A 17,762-nucleotide genomic window follows, 5' to 3' on the forward strand; every position below is an offset into this window, starting at 1 on the left:
ACAGATTACGAGATATGTATATAACCGGTTGGCGTGCTACCATGGAAACACATTGTATTTGTTTAAGGAAATCAAGGAAACGTTTAAAATATCAACTTACATTGTTTTACTGGAAAATTTCGTAAATAGAAACATTTTAGCTAAGCTTCGATTATCCTCCCATAATCTTAACAATGAACTTGGGAGACAAAACAATATTCAAAGACAATGTAGGAAATGCACACTGTGTAATTTAAACGATATTGAAGATGAATTTCATTTTGTAGTAGTTTTACAATGTATAATGATATAAGGCAGAATTATATTCCAAGATATTATGTCAGACATCCTAGTATGGTAAAATTTATATCATTACTCAATTCTGACAATAAATCTATGTAAGTAAGATTAGCTATTTTTGTACGAAATCTTTTAAAATAAGAGACTTGAATGTGACCATCACCACTGAAGACCTCCTCACATTCACTGCTGCTAAAATAGTATCTTTAAGTTTGCGTTTTTTTCTCTGGTGGTATTGTATAACTTGATTGTAAATAATAGAATGCAAAATTATTCATTTTGTTTTTTCATGCATGCAAAATTGAATTGATTATGAATATTGAATTAATTAGTTGTTTTTATTTTTGTGTTTATAACGATGAGCTGTATATGCTTAAGTTGAATAAACATTCTGTTCTGTTCTGTTCTGTTCATAATTTACTTCTCAAATGCCCTTATCAACTATCATCGGTCATGCGTAAACAGTGAAAAACGTTTTTTCACACCCTGTCAAATTTCCATTTAACTGTCATTGCAATTTTTACAACTAGCAATTGTTTGTTTATTTTGGAACACGCGTTCGGGATTATAAGTATCTTCCATGGCCGAGAGTGTAAGATAGGTTCATCCTGACCCGAGCGTAGGGTGTTTTGCGGAAACGAGGTTTACCGAGTTTCCGCAAAACACCCTGCGCGAGGGTCGATGTGAACCAATCTTACACGAGCGGCTATGGTAGATGCTTTTTCTCCCACCTCAGTTAAACAAAATTAAGTAAAAATGTATTTTAAATGTATTTTTTTGCTGGAACTCTTTCGTGATTAGTGAAAGTAATTGCGCATGGATATGCGATAATTCGTGGTTGTCATGGATATGCGCGCAATGATTCAGATGATGTTAATAGTCAAATCGGTCTTTAAATAGTTCTAAGGAGATTGAAGCATTATTTCTTGAAAGGTGCATAAAAACTGTTTTATGGTGACATTTGAAGCGAGAAATACTTGATTAGCGTTCTAAATATTGCCACAGGAAAATGTTTCCATGATGCTACAGACGACAGTCTTTAACAAGGGAGGTAATTACAATGTGGTGACCATTAAAAAGAAGTTCCATACGGGCATTTTATCTTCGCCCGTGGGCTAGATAAGAATTTCTAGCATGGTTAAATTATTGGATCTACTTATCTGAGGTGGGAGAAAAAGTGTGAAATTATGACCTCGAGGGAGCCATAAGGTTTTGTGCATGATTTGTGTATTTGGGACCGGCTGTAGTGCTTGACTCCTCGACTTATTTAGGTTTCGATGCAGCTTCAGTATATTTTATATGAAAATAGAATAAACAATGTTCGGGATCAAGCTCCGACCTCGAGGGACCGCCGGTTCTCGAACGACCGCCTGTTCGAACGACCGTAGTTTTACCTGTACGCAACTGCAAAAAAGCATAGTTATTTATGTTGTTGATATTGTTATGTACTGAAACCTGTATAATCTGATATGCTTGGACAGTTTTATCATTTCTATGCTTATTTTAGTAAAATGATTGCATTAAAAACAATAAAGTTCATTTTTCTCATTTTTAAAAAGAAAATTAATTTGTTTCATTGAAACGCCAATTAAAATGACATTCTTTTTAAATGTTAGCATAAACGCAACACAATTTGTTGAACTGTTTAATATGCAAGATTACAATCGAATTCATTCATGTCAGAACACATAATTTTACTTGACCTAGTGAACACCAAAAGTAATAACTCGCTCGTGACTACCGTGACGCCTCTCGCGAAATATGACTTCTGGTGCTCACTTGGTTACAGGACTCCTCTATTAGAGAAAATATCTAAAGTCATATATTTTATTTACTCACCTGACACAGCCAGTTGTATTTCTATTACTTAATTGAAAAATTAATTAGAACTTTAACTCAATTTTCCACGATGTACCGAAATGTTATTTTATGTTTTGAGATAAATATCTACCTCATGTTCCTGGGATTCACGCCAGTGCGAATTTTCGTTTGCCGCTCTGTGTTCAGCATTATAAACGCTCCACCTGCCTCGTCATCATTCCCGATTGGAATGGCGCCCATGTCAGTGTGTGTATATCACGTCATAAATTGCGTCATAAATGCTACGTCGGAAGGCAATGTTTTGCTTTAAATGAAGACTTTAAACAAAGATAACTTAACTATTTCTTCACCATTTTCAATGAAACATAACGTAGTCTATACCGCTTAGAGAGCGCCGCCTTCGCCCTTTTAGTACAGTTTTGAGAGTTTAGTTTTTAAACAAACAATTCGACAAAACTTTTCACAAATCCACCGCCTGATAGAGCACTGTCAAAACATTAGTTTGAGTGAGTGAGTGAGTGAGTGAGTGAGTGAGTGAGTGAGTGAGTGAGTGAGTGAGTGAGTGAGTGAGTGAGTGAGTGAGTGAGTGAGTGAGTGAGTGAGTGAGTGTGTGAGTGAGTGAGTGAGTGAGTGGGTGAGTGGGTGAGTGGGTGAGTGGGTGAGTGGGTGAGAGGGTGAGAGGGTGAGTGGGTGAGTGAGTGAGTGAGTGAGTGAGTGAGTGAGTGAGTGAGTGAGTGAGTGAGTGAGTGAGTGAGTGAGTGAGTGAGTGAGTGAGTGAGTGAGTGAGTGAGTGAGTGAGTGAGTGAGTGAGTGAGTGAGTGAGTGAGTGAGTGAGTGAGTGAGTGAGTGAGTGAGTGAGTGAGTGAGTGAGTGAGTGAGTCTTGGATGGGTGAATGAGTGAGTGAGTGAGTGAGTGAGTGAGTGAGTGAGTGAGTGAGTGAGTGAGTGAGTGAGTGAGTGAGTGAGTGAGTGAGTGAGTGAGTGAGTGAGTGAGTGAGTGAGTGAGTGAGTGAGTGAGTGAGTGAGTGAGTGAGTGAGTGAGTGAGTGAGTGAGTGAGTGAGTGAGTGAGTGAGTGAGTGAGTGAGGTGAATGATTGAGTGAGTGAGTGAGTGAGTGAGTGAGTGAGTGAGTGAGTGAGTGAGTGAGTGAGTGAGTGAGTGAGTGAGTGAGTGAGTGAGTGAGTGAGTGAGTGAGTGAGTGAGTGAGTGAGTGAGTGAGTGAGTGAGTGAGTGAGTGAGTGAGTGAGTGAGTGAGTGAGTGAGTGAGTGAGTGAGTGAGTGAGTGAGTGAGTGAGTGAGTGAGTGAGTGATGAGTGAGTGAGTGAGTGAGTGAGTGAGTGAGTGAGTGAGTGAGTCTTGGATGGGTGAATGAGTGAGTGAGTAAGTGAGTTTTTAGATTAATTTTCGGTTGACTCACGGCAGTGGTGCACCTAGCACTGCTGCTGGTACTGTCGATGATAATGTTTCTATTGTTGTTCGTAGTATTTTAAATTGTTACAAGATTATAATCATCTAAAATCACATATTCATCGACATTATCACCACGAACAAGTTGCACTTGTAGTTTCATTTGAATTTTCGATTTTTGTTCATTGACTATAAAAGCGATTTATCTTTACGTATATTTCTATTTACTTTTATGCAAGGGGAGGGAAATCGAACACATTTTTATTTTAAAAGTCCTATGCCAAGGGAAGTGATCGGAACATACTTTGAAATTGACATCAGCTGGATAAAAACGTAGTTTCTATTATCGAAACAAGGGAAAATATGAAACTGATATTTCATTAACTGTGGAAGGATCAAGACAATTGTCTCTTAAAATCACAAAACAACTCGTCGGAAAGCTACTATATACTTGCTAAAACTTAGGTCTTTTTTATCAAATGTGTATCATGCTATGCGGTTTCGTTGTAAAGCGTTTTGACATCAAGTTTGAGTCTTTGCGATGGGTGTCTGAACCAGTCTTGGAAGTTACCATCATTTCATTGCACGCGTCTTTCGGGATGTATGTTACAATTTCCAATGCACAGGTGTATAAGGATTACTTTAAGATTATAAGAAAAGGGAAAACTTAATCATAACACAATTAATTCAACTTTTCTTAAGCGATGTTGTAAAGAAACTATTTCAATGTGTGTAATTAGATATCGATATAAAACATATTTTATACAGAAATTATATTTCTTTCATCAGATAGCATGGATATATTCAATTGCTCATACATTGTTTCCAACTGCGTATATGGAGATAACTTAGTGCAAGACTATTGTAACGCGACCTATTTCTATATTCAGTTACAACATCCTTGCACTAAGTCCTCGAAATCCGTCATGAGCGTAGCTTATGAATTCCAAAGTTGCGTATCATCGCAATATGTTGCCTTAAAGGTGTTTCGGGATTTGAATTGTCAGTAATAGTTAGGTAACAGGCTACGCCTTTACGAGCCAATCTAATTGGTTTGCAATATGTTCAACATCGATATGATGTAACGGGCCGGGCCGCCTACGTGGTTGTGGAATATGACGAAAAACTACGTCTGAAAATTTAAAATTTTCACATATGGTCCGTGGGTGTTCGGTGTTCAGGAAACGGTTTTCATATTGTTTCGAGGAATCCAACAGTCTGCATCGTGCCGTTTTTTACAGTGTTAACTTTGAAATCATGCGGACGTATTTATGGCTGGCACCACTGGTAAGAAACGTCTTTATCATTTATATAAGTATTACTTTTGACAGGATTTTGTTCCTCTCCTTAACAGAATGTTGTTCCTCTCCTTAACTGCAAGTGAGAGCGTACATTAAATTTCGCGATAAATTTTTAACATGCAATACGATACTTACGTTAGACGTTAGAAAATGACGTCATTGACATTTAAAAACATATGAAAACTTTGAGTATTTCATTTCTTTCTCGATCAAAACTTATATTTCTGTCTTGAAGCCTGTAAGAAAAAAAATAGTTTCTTAAGGTGTATTTTATATTAGCGTGGTTATACGTAACACACCAGTCAATTGTAACCACGGCTCCCAGGTCCGGGGATATACCGAGGATAGCCGGTGAAATGGGCCGTGTTTTACCTTCTAGGTAGCCCCGCAGTGCCGGGTGAATGAGGTGGTTTTGTCCTCGCGCCAAATATAGCGGGGAATGTGCCTTACCTAGGGTCACTGTGGTGTGGGGGCATTTGGTGGGGATTTTACAAGCAGTTCGTTCTCGCAGGGCGGGGATTTTACCCGGGCTTGGCTGGATCGAAAGTATAAACCCCCGGTGTTCCCCGGACCTGGATGGGGGCGTGGTTACAATTGATTGAGTTGGATTATTAAGATCGGAAAAATCGTTTAAGTGATAAAACATTTGCGCGTAAAATATGACATTTTAAGACAAAAGTTTATGAATAATACCGGAAATCTTATCATAAAACTCGCATATCATATTAAAATAAATCGAATTCAATTCAATTCAATTCCTTTTATTCAAGTTAACAAAGGCCACCGGTCCAAAATACAAAAACAATCTACTAAAAACATAGTATTGTAGTTGCAACATAAGATTTACTTATTTATCATGTCTAACAGATGGTATATATTGAGGTTGTTAACTTCAATATGGTATTATCATTTTCAGTGGACATTAAAGAATAGAAGTCGTTTAAACTATTACCAGATTAATACCAATTAAAACGATATTGTCAACGAATAATATCGAATTTAGGACATTGAAAGAATGCATGATATTCACAAAAATAACCGTCAGTTTTTGATTCAGACTATATAGGCAAAGTCTCTCATCTTGTGGAGTATTTATATATCTACCAAGTTTCATGTTAAGTTTATGGTTTGAACAGCGAAATCTAACAAAAGCAATCTTCTATTTTTAATGGAATTTTCAGAATAAGGTACCTTTCTGTATTTAATAATGTTTTGTAATGTTTATAATGATGACACATTGAGGAGTCACTTAAATCGTTATGCCAGTTTTTAGAAATACTTTTTTTTCAAAGTAACAATTGAATTTCACTCCAACTATTTGAATTATGAGGACAAAAAGTTGAACAAAGAGAAAGAAAAATACTCTGAAAAATACTCAAAGTAATCTTACCTTTGTCTTTATTCACCTCCAAGTTGTTTGTTTATAACCAGAAACGGTGGAAAATGAGGTCATGTGGTTCATGGCGTCTGCCGGGGACACTCACTTGATGTTGCTAAATTTTGTTTTACAGTTTTTGTCTTATCCGTCATTTTCCCTATCAGGCAATATGTTCGTTAAAGGGATTTGTAAATTAAGGGTCGCTCAAAAATATTGTATTTGTAATATATGGGACGATGGACATTTCATCACTGATTGCATTTCAATGAATTAATTTAGCGGGGCAAAGTAGTAAATGAAATATTCGAAAATTAACTCAATTATGTGTGATGGTTTCAGTGTTACCCTGACCTTTTGACCTTTTGACGTTGCTTCATAGTAAAAAGAACTGTGACATCACGCCATATGTTAATGATATAAAACTCTCAAACCTCGCTTGCCAGGCAAACCTGAAATATTCAGTTATTTAAAAAAATGGGCACATATCTTCATACCTGCAAAGCTTTGAATACCTTCGATTTACAAACACTTTCGCAAACCTATAAACGGATTTCAAAACATCCAGCTGTTCACCATGTTGTTATAGTGGTAATGTTAAATAAGCAGTCAAAATACGAATGTTTATGCAACAGGTCATGTCATTCTAGAGAAATTCTAATGAATTGTATTCTCTCCATATACCAATTTCTACAGCTCATGATTTTACATCTGGAATTAAGCTTGCACGAAATTCGGCCTGATCGGTGTTGACCTTAAACCTCTGACCGCCGGTTTAAAGGGAGCATGTAGGTGCGTTACCAACTGAGCTAACTTGCCAACTTGTTATGCGTATCGCAAAACAAGTCCTTGAATCATATCTTGCCATTTAAATTATCGGGTCAAAAGTAGCACATATTTAGATTTTACGTGTTTATTTGTGTGTGTGTTTTTTTTTGTGTGTTTTTTTTTTTTTGGGGGGGGGGTAATATCATAACTCATTCTACCCATTAATTTTGTATAATTACAGGTGCTGGCGGTTCTGGTGCACGAGTGTACCCCATCAGCGATGCTAAGGGCGATCAAAAGTAAGCCAGTAGCCGAGTGCAGCGATGAAACTTCTAGTGAGAGCTCGTCCTCAGAAGGCGGCAGTGAGAGTGGCTCTGAGAGTGACAGCGAAAGCTCCTCGGAGGGTAGCAGCAGCAGCAGCAGCAGCAGTATAAATGTCTCTCCAATCATCCCAACAATTGTGTACAAAAGAGGAGATGATTCTAGTTCAAGTTCCAGTTCGGAATCAAGTTCGGAATCAAGTTCGGAGTCCAGTTCGGAATCCAGTTCGGAATCCAGTTCGGAATCCAGTTCGGAGTCCAGTTCGGAGTCCAGTTCGGAGTCCAGTTCGGAGTCCAGTTCCGAATCCAGTTCGGAGTCCAGTTCGGATTCCAGTTCGGATTCCAGTTCATGTTCAAGTTCGAGTTCGGATACCTCGGACAGCTCTGGATCATCCAGTTCTAGCAGCTCAAAGACTTCAAAGCCAACTCCTAAAACACCGAAAACACCGAAAACCCCGGATACACCAAAAACACCAAGTACACCTAAAACACCAAACACGCCTCCTACTCCAGCAAGACCTAAAACTCCACCCACCCCATGTACTCCGGATACACCGCCTCCGCCAAAGACACCAAGTACTCCCTCAACACCTTCTACTCCTATAACTCCTAGCCGACCTAAAACTCCGCCAACGCCATCAACCCCATCAACTCCATCAACCCCGTCAAGTGAGAGCGAAGGCAGTGAAGGGGGCGAAGGCAGTGAAGGGAGCGAAGGCGGTGAAGGGGGCGAAGGAAGTGAATATGGCGAAGGGGGCGAAGGAAGTGAAGGGGGCGAAGGCGGTGAAGGGAGCGAATATGATTCAAGCGATTGTGATTCAAGCAAATCTGGTTCCAGCTAATCTGGTTTCGCACAGCCCCATTTCACTGTACACAAGCATTGATAATCCTCAATATACTTTAAACGCGCCGGTAGCGATGACATTTTTTTGGAAAATGAATGAAAATTGCTGTAAAGGTCTTGTAATTAGTAGTACACGACATTTTTTGGTGTTGGTTTAAACATATAATAGTGTGCAAATGTGCTTATAATTCGCTATTTCTCTCATTTGCTAATAAACACCTTTCATGTGAACGCATTGTGTTTTCATCTTTTATATTATGGAAGCATTGTCTTGACAGTTCACCATATATGGCGTCCCCTGTGAACAATGGTAGACAAAGTGGTATTTTGTCCGGCGCCGTCGTGGTCGTCGACGTCTTTCGCAGCATCACAACTTTTATTTACGACTGATTTAGTTTAAACGACCTGTAATAGAGTCTTTAAACTTTGTATGAGTTTTCCTTATAGTCAGTCAATGACAGCTAAACACTTTGGAGCAGTAGGTCAATGTTCAAGGTCATGATGACCTTTACGCTTGTGAGAAGATACATACGGTTTGTGGCATTCTAGTTAAACATTTGGCATTTAGGTGACGATTCTCTTCAAGGGAAAAACTTTTCTCAGTAGTTAATACATAGAAATCACTTCTCTTACGTTAACTATCGTCCTCCACAGGCTGTAAACGTTCACTTACAGACACTTTATGTCATGATCATACGGATTCATATCCAACCTGTTTACTGCTTTTGAGTTCAGTCCATTCGGAACTCCTCGGCCATTTTCACTCGAAAACAACCTCGGATGTATGTACACGCTTTACAATGGCAGAATTCTTTACATTTAGCTTCGCTGCAAGTAGATCGCGTAGGAATATCATTTTAGCAGTTATATTTAATGAATTTGCTCGTGGGAATCTTGATTATGTATGCAATAATACACTTCACGGACAATCAATTCATACTTATATATATAAATTACGTTAAAACACTACAAACCATTACTACTATGATTTAAACCTTACGAACTACTTTAACTGATGTACCGGCATACATTCGTTGTTTTTCGAGGAGTTTCGAAAGATTTCAGTCATTTCGAGCTGTATTTTGTATTATCATTCATTGGAAATATCAAAGTTGTTATTGAAAGTTTAACTTGCGAATTCAAATATCTTTGTCTAACCATCCATTTTGGAATCTGTATGTACATCTCTATGCATATTCCGAATTGATACCGATTTGAAGAAGTGATAGCACGATGAAGGTCCCATTGTATGAAAACACTGTAATAGCACGTATGGACTTCAGGGATAAAATCAGTATCAAGGAGCATTTTGAACGGCCTCCGGGTCCGAATACACTAAAGCAGTAAGTCTGGGTCTCAGCATGTTTAATATCCTTGATATATTAATAAAATCGTTACAACTAAAATCAGTTATATTTTAGACTCTAAACGTTCATGAATATCGGCGCTAAATTCAAGGAAAACATACATACACGGCGGGCAATCAATGGAGCCACATGTTACCATGGAGAAAATACATATACATATAAAGATGTTTAAGTTGTTCACGTTAAGCTCCAGCAAGTTATGCAAGGTATAGACGATCAGGTATTGATTTTTATTCGGAAGTTTAACATTAAACGCAACACAGATGTTCAATCCTATGTGGAACTACATTTCCCGTTATAACTCATTTATAACCCTCTAAAAAGGAAAATTAAGAGATCAAACTCACCGTAACGTCCCTTTTCAACTCATTGGCACTACAGCAGAAGATGCATTGGAGCATTTTCGATGCATAACAAAGTGTCGTGGCTTATATGAGTTCCCGCCATGATATGAAATAGCTAATACCGATGCATAGTCATAATTCAAATATGAACTTTTTAAACAGTCGGATACAAAAGTGATCATAATTTTCCAGCAAATGTCACCACGACCTTGATCTTTGACCTTCTAACTCCAAAAGTGTCAAATACTGACTATGACCAATTTGCATTCCAAGCTTTATCTGAAGTTTACAACTTCGATCCAATTTATGTTAATGCCTCTATGGGCAATACAAGGTAATAGGAGAGATAAAATAGATATACTGTCTAAAATCCCTATTGCATTTTAGTCTTGGCAGTAAATTGACAATAATTAGAAGAGGTACAATAGTCAGTCATTAGTAATTAATACAATATAATGTTATGCAATTTAATCTTATTCTGACATACATGTATATATGCAAGTATCTTCACTCAAGAAATAGCACAGCATATATTTATCTAACAAATTTAGGCTTCGATATGCAGTATACACTTTAGAAAGCTGTATGCAAAATGTATATGTCCGGTAATATCTCTGTATTAAATTGATTGGAATAGTATACCTTATGTTACCAGTGAATCGACACCAAATGTTCATCAGTTAACAGGTATTGATCGGAAACGAAAGCGACTATTCTATTGAATCTAATTGATTTATTGAATGTCACCTTGACTTTGACCCTCGAGCGTTTGACCCCAAAAACCAATAGCGGTCATTAACTGATCATCACCAATCATATTACGTTTAAAGACTATAAATAGTAGTGTTTAAAAGTTATAGATTAAAACAAAACTTTGTCGACGAAGACGCGGACACAACAAGCATTGCCAGTTATGAGGTAATCTCCGCCTACTGGCTGATAATGACTGCTAATTGGCTCAGGCAATTTAATCGGTCTTACTGGTCATAATCGGGAAATATCGATCAATGAATTATGCGAGAAATGCCGGTCTCCAGAAATACAATCATGGTTTTGTTACCCGTATCGCCCGCTTTTTTGTCCGCTGCTGAACTGTAGTCTAGAATATAAGTAAATTATGTCGCGAACAACGTAACATCCGTATGACGTTAAAACCACAGTGTGTGTGCATTGGTTCAATATACTATTACTCCTTGCATTTTCCAGTACACATACAATACTGTAACAGTCATTCTAAAAGTGATTATTTAATACATATATTCTTATGCTTGGAGTAAGTTGATTTTTGTATTTGTAAGTTATTTTCAGACGCAACCTAAGTTTAATAATAGTTATAACATGAATAAAGAATAGTTGTAAATTATGAAAATAACTATCGGACATGGGTAATAATATAACAAGCAATAGCAAATCAGTAGCATGATTGATTACACATGTAATAATGATAAGGAGAATGCGCATATCATATTCTTAAGCATGCTCTTTTTTCTAATCATGTAATAAATGCAAACAATTTCATTATTTGTATTCTTTCGTAAGCAAACTTTCCCATCTGTTTATGTTTCTTGCTTATGAAAGGTCAAGATAAGACCCGCATAAAAACTGAAGATTACGAAGTTCACATACAAACATAAAAACACTGTATCATTTATGTGTTCGCACCCTCTTACAACGTTTGAGCTTGAAATGGCTCGGGATTGGTCTGGTATTTTTACTAAAAGGTCGTCAACTCGTCATGTATTGACCGAGGTTGTTTCTCTTAAGGCATCATTTGTACTGGGTTGTTCAGTGCCGTGTTGTTGTAAACGGGATTCTCTGAAAACAAATCAAAATGATAGAACAAAACCAATTATATGCCAAATTGCTGCCCTTTAATTTATAAAAGAAATCAAGCGTAACAAAGCCATTGTATATTTTAAATTTTGAAAAATAAAAATAATCCTATCAAATACACACTGATGTTATAAACATATAGCTTTTAGCTTTTTTGCTTTATATGGTTTTCTCCCTCGCAATGTCGTAAATACGTGAGAGATTTTACCAAAAAAAGAAACTACGCGAAAACTTTCTCAACGCATTGGGCATTTTCGCGTACGTCTATCTGGCTTGTGCGGGAGACCCATACATGACAATACATTGTACATAGTTGTCACTAAAATATTCATGTACAGGACCATCATATGTCAGGTCACTCTAACAACGTGGATGTATAACAATCATACCGTTCTTCATATTTTCGTAGTTTAAGTTGGACTTTAAAGTGGACGCATCCAACGGCGTATACACATGCGCACTGTTCGGTCTGAAAAATAACATTTACTTGGTGTACCACTACTTTTATAACGAACAAATCCAAACATTTACATCTTATATTATGTTGATTCTGACATCATGCCATTCTGCCAACTTATAAAAATAATTTATTTGTAGTAAATTCATCAATTTTAATTGTCGAAAATACATAATAAAATTTAAAGATAAATGTGAAAACATCATTTAAATTACACACGCTTACATAGTAATGCCGGAAGGTTTAAGTTTATAATAAGCATATGTTTAACATACCTGTTTTCCCAATCCTCTGTAAAGAAATACAGAAGCAAACTTATAAACAAAATTTAAATAATATAAGATTTATATTATTATGGCAATTTCACATATGTTTTATAACTGCAAGCAACATTTGTATATGAATAGCAAAGAAACATATATAATATACACGTAAACAATCTAAAACGAGATGAATCCAATTTGACATAAATTTAAAAAAAGCTTTTAGGTCTGCCATTAAACCCATTTATGGTTATGACAACACCAACGTGTGTATTTTGTATATTAGCTATATCATGTATACGATGTCAACGTATGACACTAACTTAGAGCGTCGTAAACCGATGTTTCCGCAGTCGTCATGGACACTTCCTCGTACGTCTGAGCCGCCTTGTTTGCAGGATTGTTTCTACCGGATCTGAATATTTGAGACAAAAGCTATTGTCATTTCCGCTCTCAACACATCCGTGTAGTTGTGTGGTTTATCATAACTAAAGTCATTTCCGCTCTCAACACATCCGTGTAGTTGTGTGGTTTATCATAACTAATTTGATAAGAAACACATGCTTCTTTTCCCTGAAATCAGTTTTGTTATCGAAATAAGTCATGCATACCTTGCGCATCAAAATAATGCACTATATGTATTACCTTTCTTAGGAAAATAAACAGGCCTATGTTCTTGATTTTGAAAACAATTGGTATATTACTTTCCAATATGCTTTGTTATCATAATTTGCTATTAAGACAAACCGCAAAAGAAAAAGTATACTTTTTTACTTAAATTATTATCTGGCAGAAAAGTCTGTGACTGACGTGTTCTAACTTTTACATTGAGACACGGCCCCAGGGTTAAGCAAACAAATCAGCCTTAGTTGACGTGTTTTCAAGCATTTCTTCATAGAATTGTAAACACACTGTAAACACTTACACGGATTCTCCAGCAGGATCATCTGCAATACAGAGTGCGGTGAAAGGAAAGGACACATATTGACTCAGTGAAAATAGTAAGTACAAGAACAACAAATAAAATAAAAACTAACGTATTGTGCAGCCCATACACCATCAATATTACTGGCAATATAAATCCCAATCATACCAGTAAGTGACCATTGATACCAAATTAGATATTTGAAGAATGTGCAAATTAATTCACGAAAGATGCTTGACAACTATATAGCAACATGATTACGTTTGAGATAACATAGAATTTATTGTTAAACTTACAACGGTTAAAATGCCGATTCTGCAGCATTAATTCGCTTCATGTAGTTTCATGTTAAAAATTGTTACGCCAACAGCTCATTTTGCGACGACTTAAACTACCGAACAAAGCTCAGATGAAATGAACGCACTCTACATCATTTGAGAAAAAATACTGGTGCCATCATATTTACGTATATTTGAAGGTAATACTATTATAAGTTACGGGGTTAGTAGGTGACCCGATATGGGATATACGGGGCAAAGGAAACGATATTCGGGTTCGAGCAGAATATGGTTTCCTGTGCCCCGTATATCCCATATCGGGTCACCTACTAATCCCGTAACATATACATCACGTCGACAACCTGTGTACATGTTTAAATGTTTCATTTATTTATCGGAATCGGAAAGTAGACGCCATTTTGGTACGATATAAATTTGGTGACACAATATGGGAAAATATGGGGTCACCGCGTGACCAGTCCTGGACAAATCGCGTTGCGGCATTGATGTTGGAGGCGTGATATAAATCATTACCGTGTATTAATTTTTTCAATTCTAAAGATAAACTTGTAATGCGCGATTATATGTAAAGCCGTTATAAGTTATCATGATGTTCGCAATCGATGAGTTTATCTTTAAATTAAAAAGGCCAGTCTTCTTCGAGCTTTTGCCATCGATAGTTTAAATTGTGTAGCGGTTGTCTACGGTATTCTGTTAAATCATCGGGAATTATGTAGGTTCAAGCCATAGCATAGAAAACTGAATTTTTATCCTTTATCAATGTTCCGATCATCTTCAGATTATGGCGTTACAGGCCAAAGGACAATACGCTGATTTAATTATTTCAATTGAATTATTTCCACACTATGTAATAGCATATACGATTGCAAACTCGCGAACAAATCGTGAAAACATTCAACACCAACATTTCAAACATACTGTCTCTACAATGATTTGAACCAACGACGAAACAAAATCATAACCCTTGTTATAAAACCCATACCCTAACCACCAAGCCATGCCCGTTTGACGAGAAGACTGTATCAAGGAACAGTATCAATATGAAGCTTCTCAGAAAAAAATACAGTCCAAATAAAGGAAATATTTTATACTCTACCTCAAATTAAGCAAAAATGCTTTTTGAAGAGTAGCTTTTGAGGGCATCTTGTTTCCAGATATAAGACATTTGATACCGCTAATGAATATGTTCGAAGATATTTGCAGTTTTTTAAAAGCAATAGCAAGACGACTCTTGTTTCACCAATATGGTTTGCACTATTAATGTTACATACGGAGTTATATGGCGTACCCGTTTTTCTTGCAATGGTGCAATTCATTGTGTACTTCCGTCTAAGAATAAAAACGGCCACAACTATGGCCACCACCGCTCCGATACTTCCACCAACAGCACCGCCAATAACAGGAGCATCACTTGGACCTGATTCGTAACGAAGTATTTTTTTTTAAATTAAATGTGTGAATCTCATTGAAACATACTATCTTCATATTAACTTCTGTGCTAAGCATATTGGATTTTAAATATGAATTGAATAACTAAGAAGTGAAAATGTGCCCTATATTTGCATAGAATTTACAGAAAAAAAATGTTTTTTATGATAATTCATGTTACATGTAATAATGCTTAACGCATTTGTATGTAGTTATCAGTTTTATTTGTAGTAAAAGCAAAGGTGATAATAAATATCTTATGATTTTGATTGATATCTATATAGTTACCATTTATGGATTGCTCGCATGTTTTCTCGTGTTCACGCTGTAAGAGCGCACGGATGGGAACGCTGGCGAATCTATGAAACATGCTAGTGAATCTTGGACAAAAAAAGATATTGGCTGCCTCTTTATTCTGTATGAACGCAAGAAGGCTGGCTTGAAAAGTTACGATGAAATACTACAACTTTATTGATTTTATTGCATATCATTCTGTGAATTCAATCCTTAAATAAAACCAATCAGTGGTCATGTCTCCATTTACAGAACGTACCTGGATCGGTCAGCGTAGTCACTTGTATCGGGATTGATCCGCGAGATCGCCCAATGTCGTTTTCAGCATACACCTTCAGCTCATACGTAGTGCCTGGTGTGAGGCATCTGAGAGTGTGATTGTATCGATCATATGCGACTACGTCTTCCATCCATTTGGAGCTTGATACTTGTCTGTATTGCACAACGAATGTATGTCGAATTCCGCCGGCAACCGCCGGGGTCCAGGCAATGGTCACGGATGACTTGGTTACATCATCGTAAACGTGTAAATTATGTGGAGCGTCTGGAACCTCTAGAATAGGTAGATTAATGCATTTCAAATAATAATTACAATGCAAGTAACATGTTCCGGATAAACTGATAGCTTAAAGGTCCATTCGCTGTAATTAAGGTGTAATCAACTCAAAGCTGTTTGAAGAAAAAGCATACATATCAGGTATATATATACTACTCAAAATTTGGGATCATGTTTTTTAATATAAAGTGCATACGTATTTAAAAAAAACGAAATATCAACACTAAATGTTATCAAATGGCATTGTTTAAGGTTTGAAATGTCATAAGATATCAGTACCAAACCAATTCCGTTCAAGCGTAACGGACTCCTGAACATGATAGGGGCCAAAGCAGGCGTTTATCAGGTGGTCAACAAATTTGGAAAGTCAACAGAATATCTTTGAACTTTTCTTAAACCAATGTTAGTAGCATGTGTGATGTATAATAACAGCTTGACATCGCCTCCGCATGTTGCTGATAAGCCTTCGGAGCTGTTGCTGGGGGAGTCTGGCCCATTCCTCCTGAAGCGCTGTTCTGAGCTGAGGAACCGTTGTTGGCTGGACCGGACGAGCAGAAACAGCTTTTTGAAGCATGTCCCAGGCATGCTCGATCGGGTTCATGTCGGGGGAACGAGCTGGACAGTCAATTCTCTCGATGGTAGCATTTTCCAGAAATTGGTTTGTGATGTTTGCTCTGTGTGGGCGCGCATGATCATCCATGAAAATGAAATAAGGACCGATTGCACCTGCATACGGTCAAAGATAAACGTCCAGGATCTCGTAACAATAACGAACAGCCGTCAACGTACCGTTTTCAATTACGAGTAAGACTGTTTTCCCGTGCATGCTGATTCCGGCCCATACCATGACTGAGCCCTTGCCATAACGGTCATGTTCGGCGACACAAACTGGAGCAAAACGTTCATTACGTCCCCTACACACCGGAATGTCGATCTGTGAAGTCAATACAAAACTTAGACTCGTCTGTAAAAAGCACTGTGGTCCATTCGTTTAACGTCCATCCAACGTGTTGACGTGCCCAGTCTAAACGCTCCTGGATGTGGTATCGGGTCAATGGGATGTGAATTGCCGCAATGTAACGATCCTGAACGTCAGATGTAGCCTTTGCACGACCACCACCTTGTCGATGTTGAGCATTTCCATTCGTTTGATAACGATTCCACAGCCTGCAAAATACACTTTGTGACACATTCAGGTGTTCTGCCACATTCCTCTGAGACAACCCTGCCTCCAGCATTCCAATGCCAACATGCATTTCATCAGGAGTTAAACGTCTTCTGTTTGGCATTTTGATCACAGTGTGGTAGATGGTCCGAGTAAAAATCGAATACACGAAGCGAAAAACAAGAAATTACCACATGTTTAAGTTGTTACATATATGCCAAAACGCCTTATTTCGTGGGTATGCAGTTTTCCGTGACGCTCGTGCACGCACTGGTAGCAATACAATCAAAATCATCGAACATTCTAGAGGCCTACGAAGGGATAAAACTAATGCTTTGAAATTAAATAAGCATGCTTATTTGGTTAAGTGTTTACAAATAACTCATCAAGTGATCCTTATCAAATTTTGAGTAGTATATAATATATAAAGATAAATTGGATGTCTGTATGTCTGCATATAATGATCTATGTTTAGTAATTACGACGTACATTGAAATTGTAATCAGAACTTATCTTCATTTTGTTTTGCAATGGATATTTTTGAAATTTAATAAAATGAAAAATCACAGCATAAGAGATAAATTAATGAACTTAACATACCTATATGTACCGAGGACATTTTTTTAATCAGTCCATATACATTGTTTAGATTTCGGCATTTTAAGGATCTTTAGGCTTTCACAAACCAAAAGAGATCGGACATAATGGCTTATGTT

The 17,762-nt window shown here is 37.2% G+C and overlaps 2 protein-coding genes across 4 annotated transcripts in view; one reads left to right on the forward strand and one right to left on the reverse strand.

Annotated features, from left to right (window-relative positions):
- Positions 1-4,635: 4,635 nt before the first annotated feature.
- Positions 4,636-8,346, forward strand: LOC128234315 (putative protein TPRXL). Its single transcript, XM_052948489.1, has 2 exons — positions 4,636-4,794; positions 7,193-8,346. The coding sequence occupies exons 1-2, from the start codon at positions 4,663-4,665 to the stop codon at positions 8,111-8,113; spliced, it is 1,053 nt and encodes a 350-aa protein (XP_052804449.1). The 5' UTR covers positions 4,636-4,662; the 3' UTR covers positions 8,114-8,346.
- A 1,117-nt stretch (positions 8,347-9,463) lies between these two features.
- LOC128234293 (hemicentin-1-like) overlaps positions 9,464-17,762 on the reverse strand; it is a 35,326-nt gene continuing 27,027 nt past the window's right edge. Inside the window, exons 10-16 of one of the 3 annotated variants that reach the window (XM_052948470.1) lie at positions 15,585-15,878; positions 14,892-15,020; positions 13,305-13,326; positions 12,703-12,794; positions 12,392-12,407; positions 12,049-12,128; positions 9,464-11,641 (exon numbers count right to left, since the gene is read on the reverse strand). In XM_052948470.1, the coding sequence (XP_052804430.1) occupies positions 11,586-11,641; positions 12,049-12,128; positions 12,392-12,407; positions 12,703-12,794; positions 13,305-13,326; positions 14,892-15,020; positions 15,585-15,878 (689 nt within the window). In that variant the 3' untranslated portion in view covers positions 9,464-11,585. Of the gene's footprint in view, positions 11,642-12,048; positions 12,129-12,391; positions 12,408-12,702; positions 12,795-13,304; positions 13,327-14,891; positions 15,391-15,575; positions 15,879-17,762 lie in introns of those variants that run through there. The other 2 variants (XM_052948460.1, XM_052948476.1) reach the window with 2 other exon arrangements.

Source organism: Mya arenaria, chromosome 1 (genome assembly GCF_026914265.1).
Source record: "Mya arenaria isolate MELC-2E11 chromosome 1, ASM2691426v1".
NCBI lineage: Eukaryota > Metazoa > Mollusca > Bivalvia > Myida > Myidae > Mya > Mya arenaria.

Coding starts and splice junctions, on each gene's coding strand:
- LOC128234315 (XM_052948489.1), top strand. CDS start 4,663: ATGGTCCGTGGGTGTTCGGTGTTCAGGAAACGGTTTTCATATTGTTTC. Junction 4,795..7,192: donor ATTTATGGCTGGCACCACTG/GTAAGAAACGTC, acceptor GTATAATTACAG/GTGCTGGCGGTTCTGGTGCA.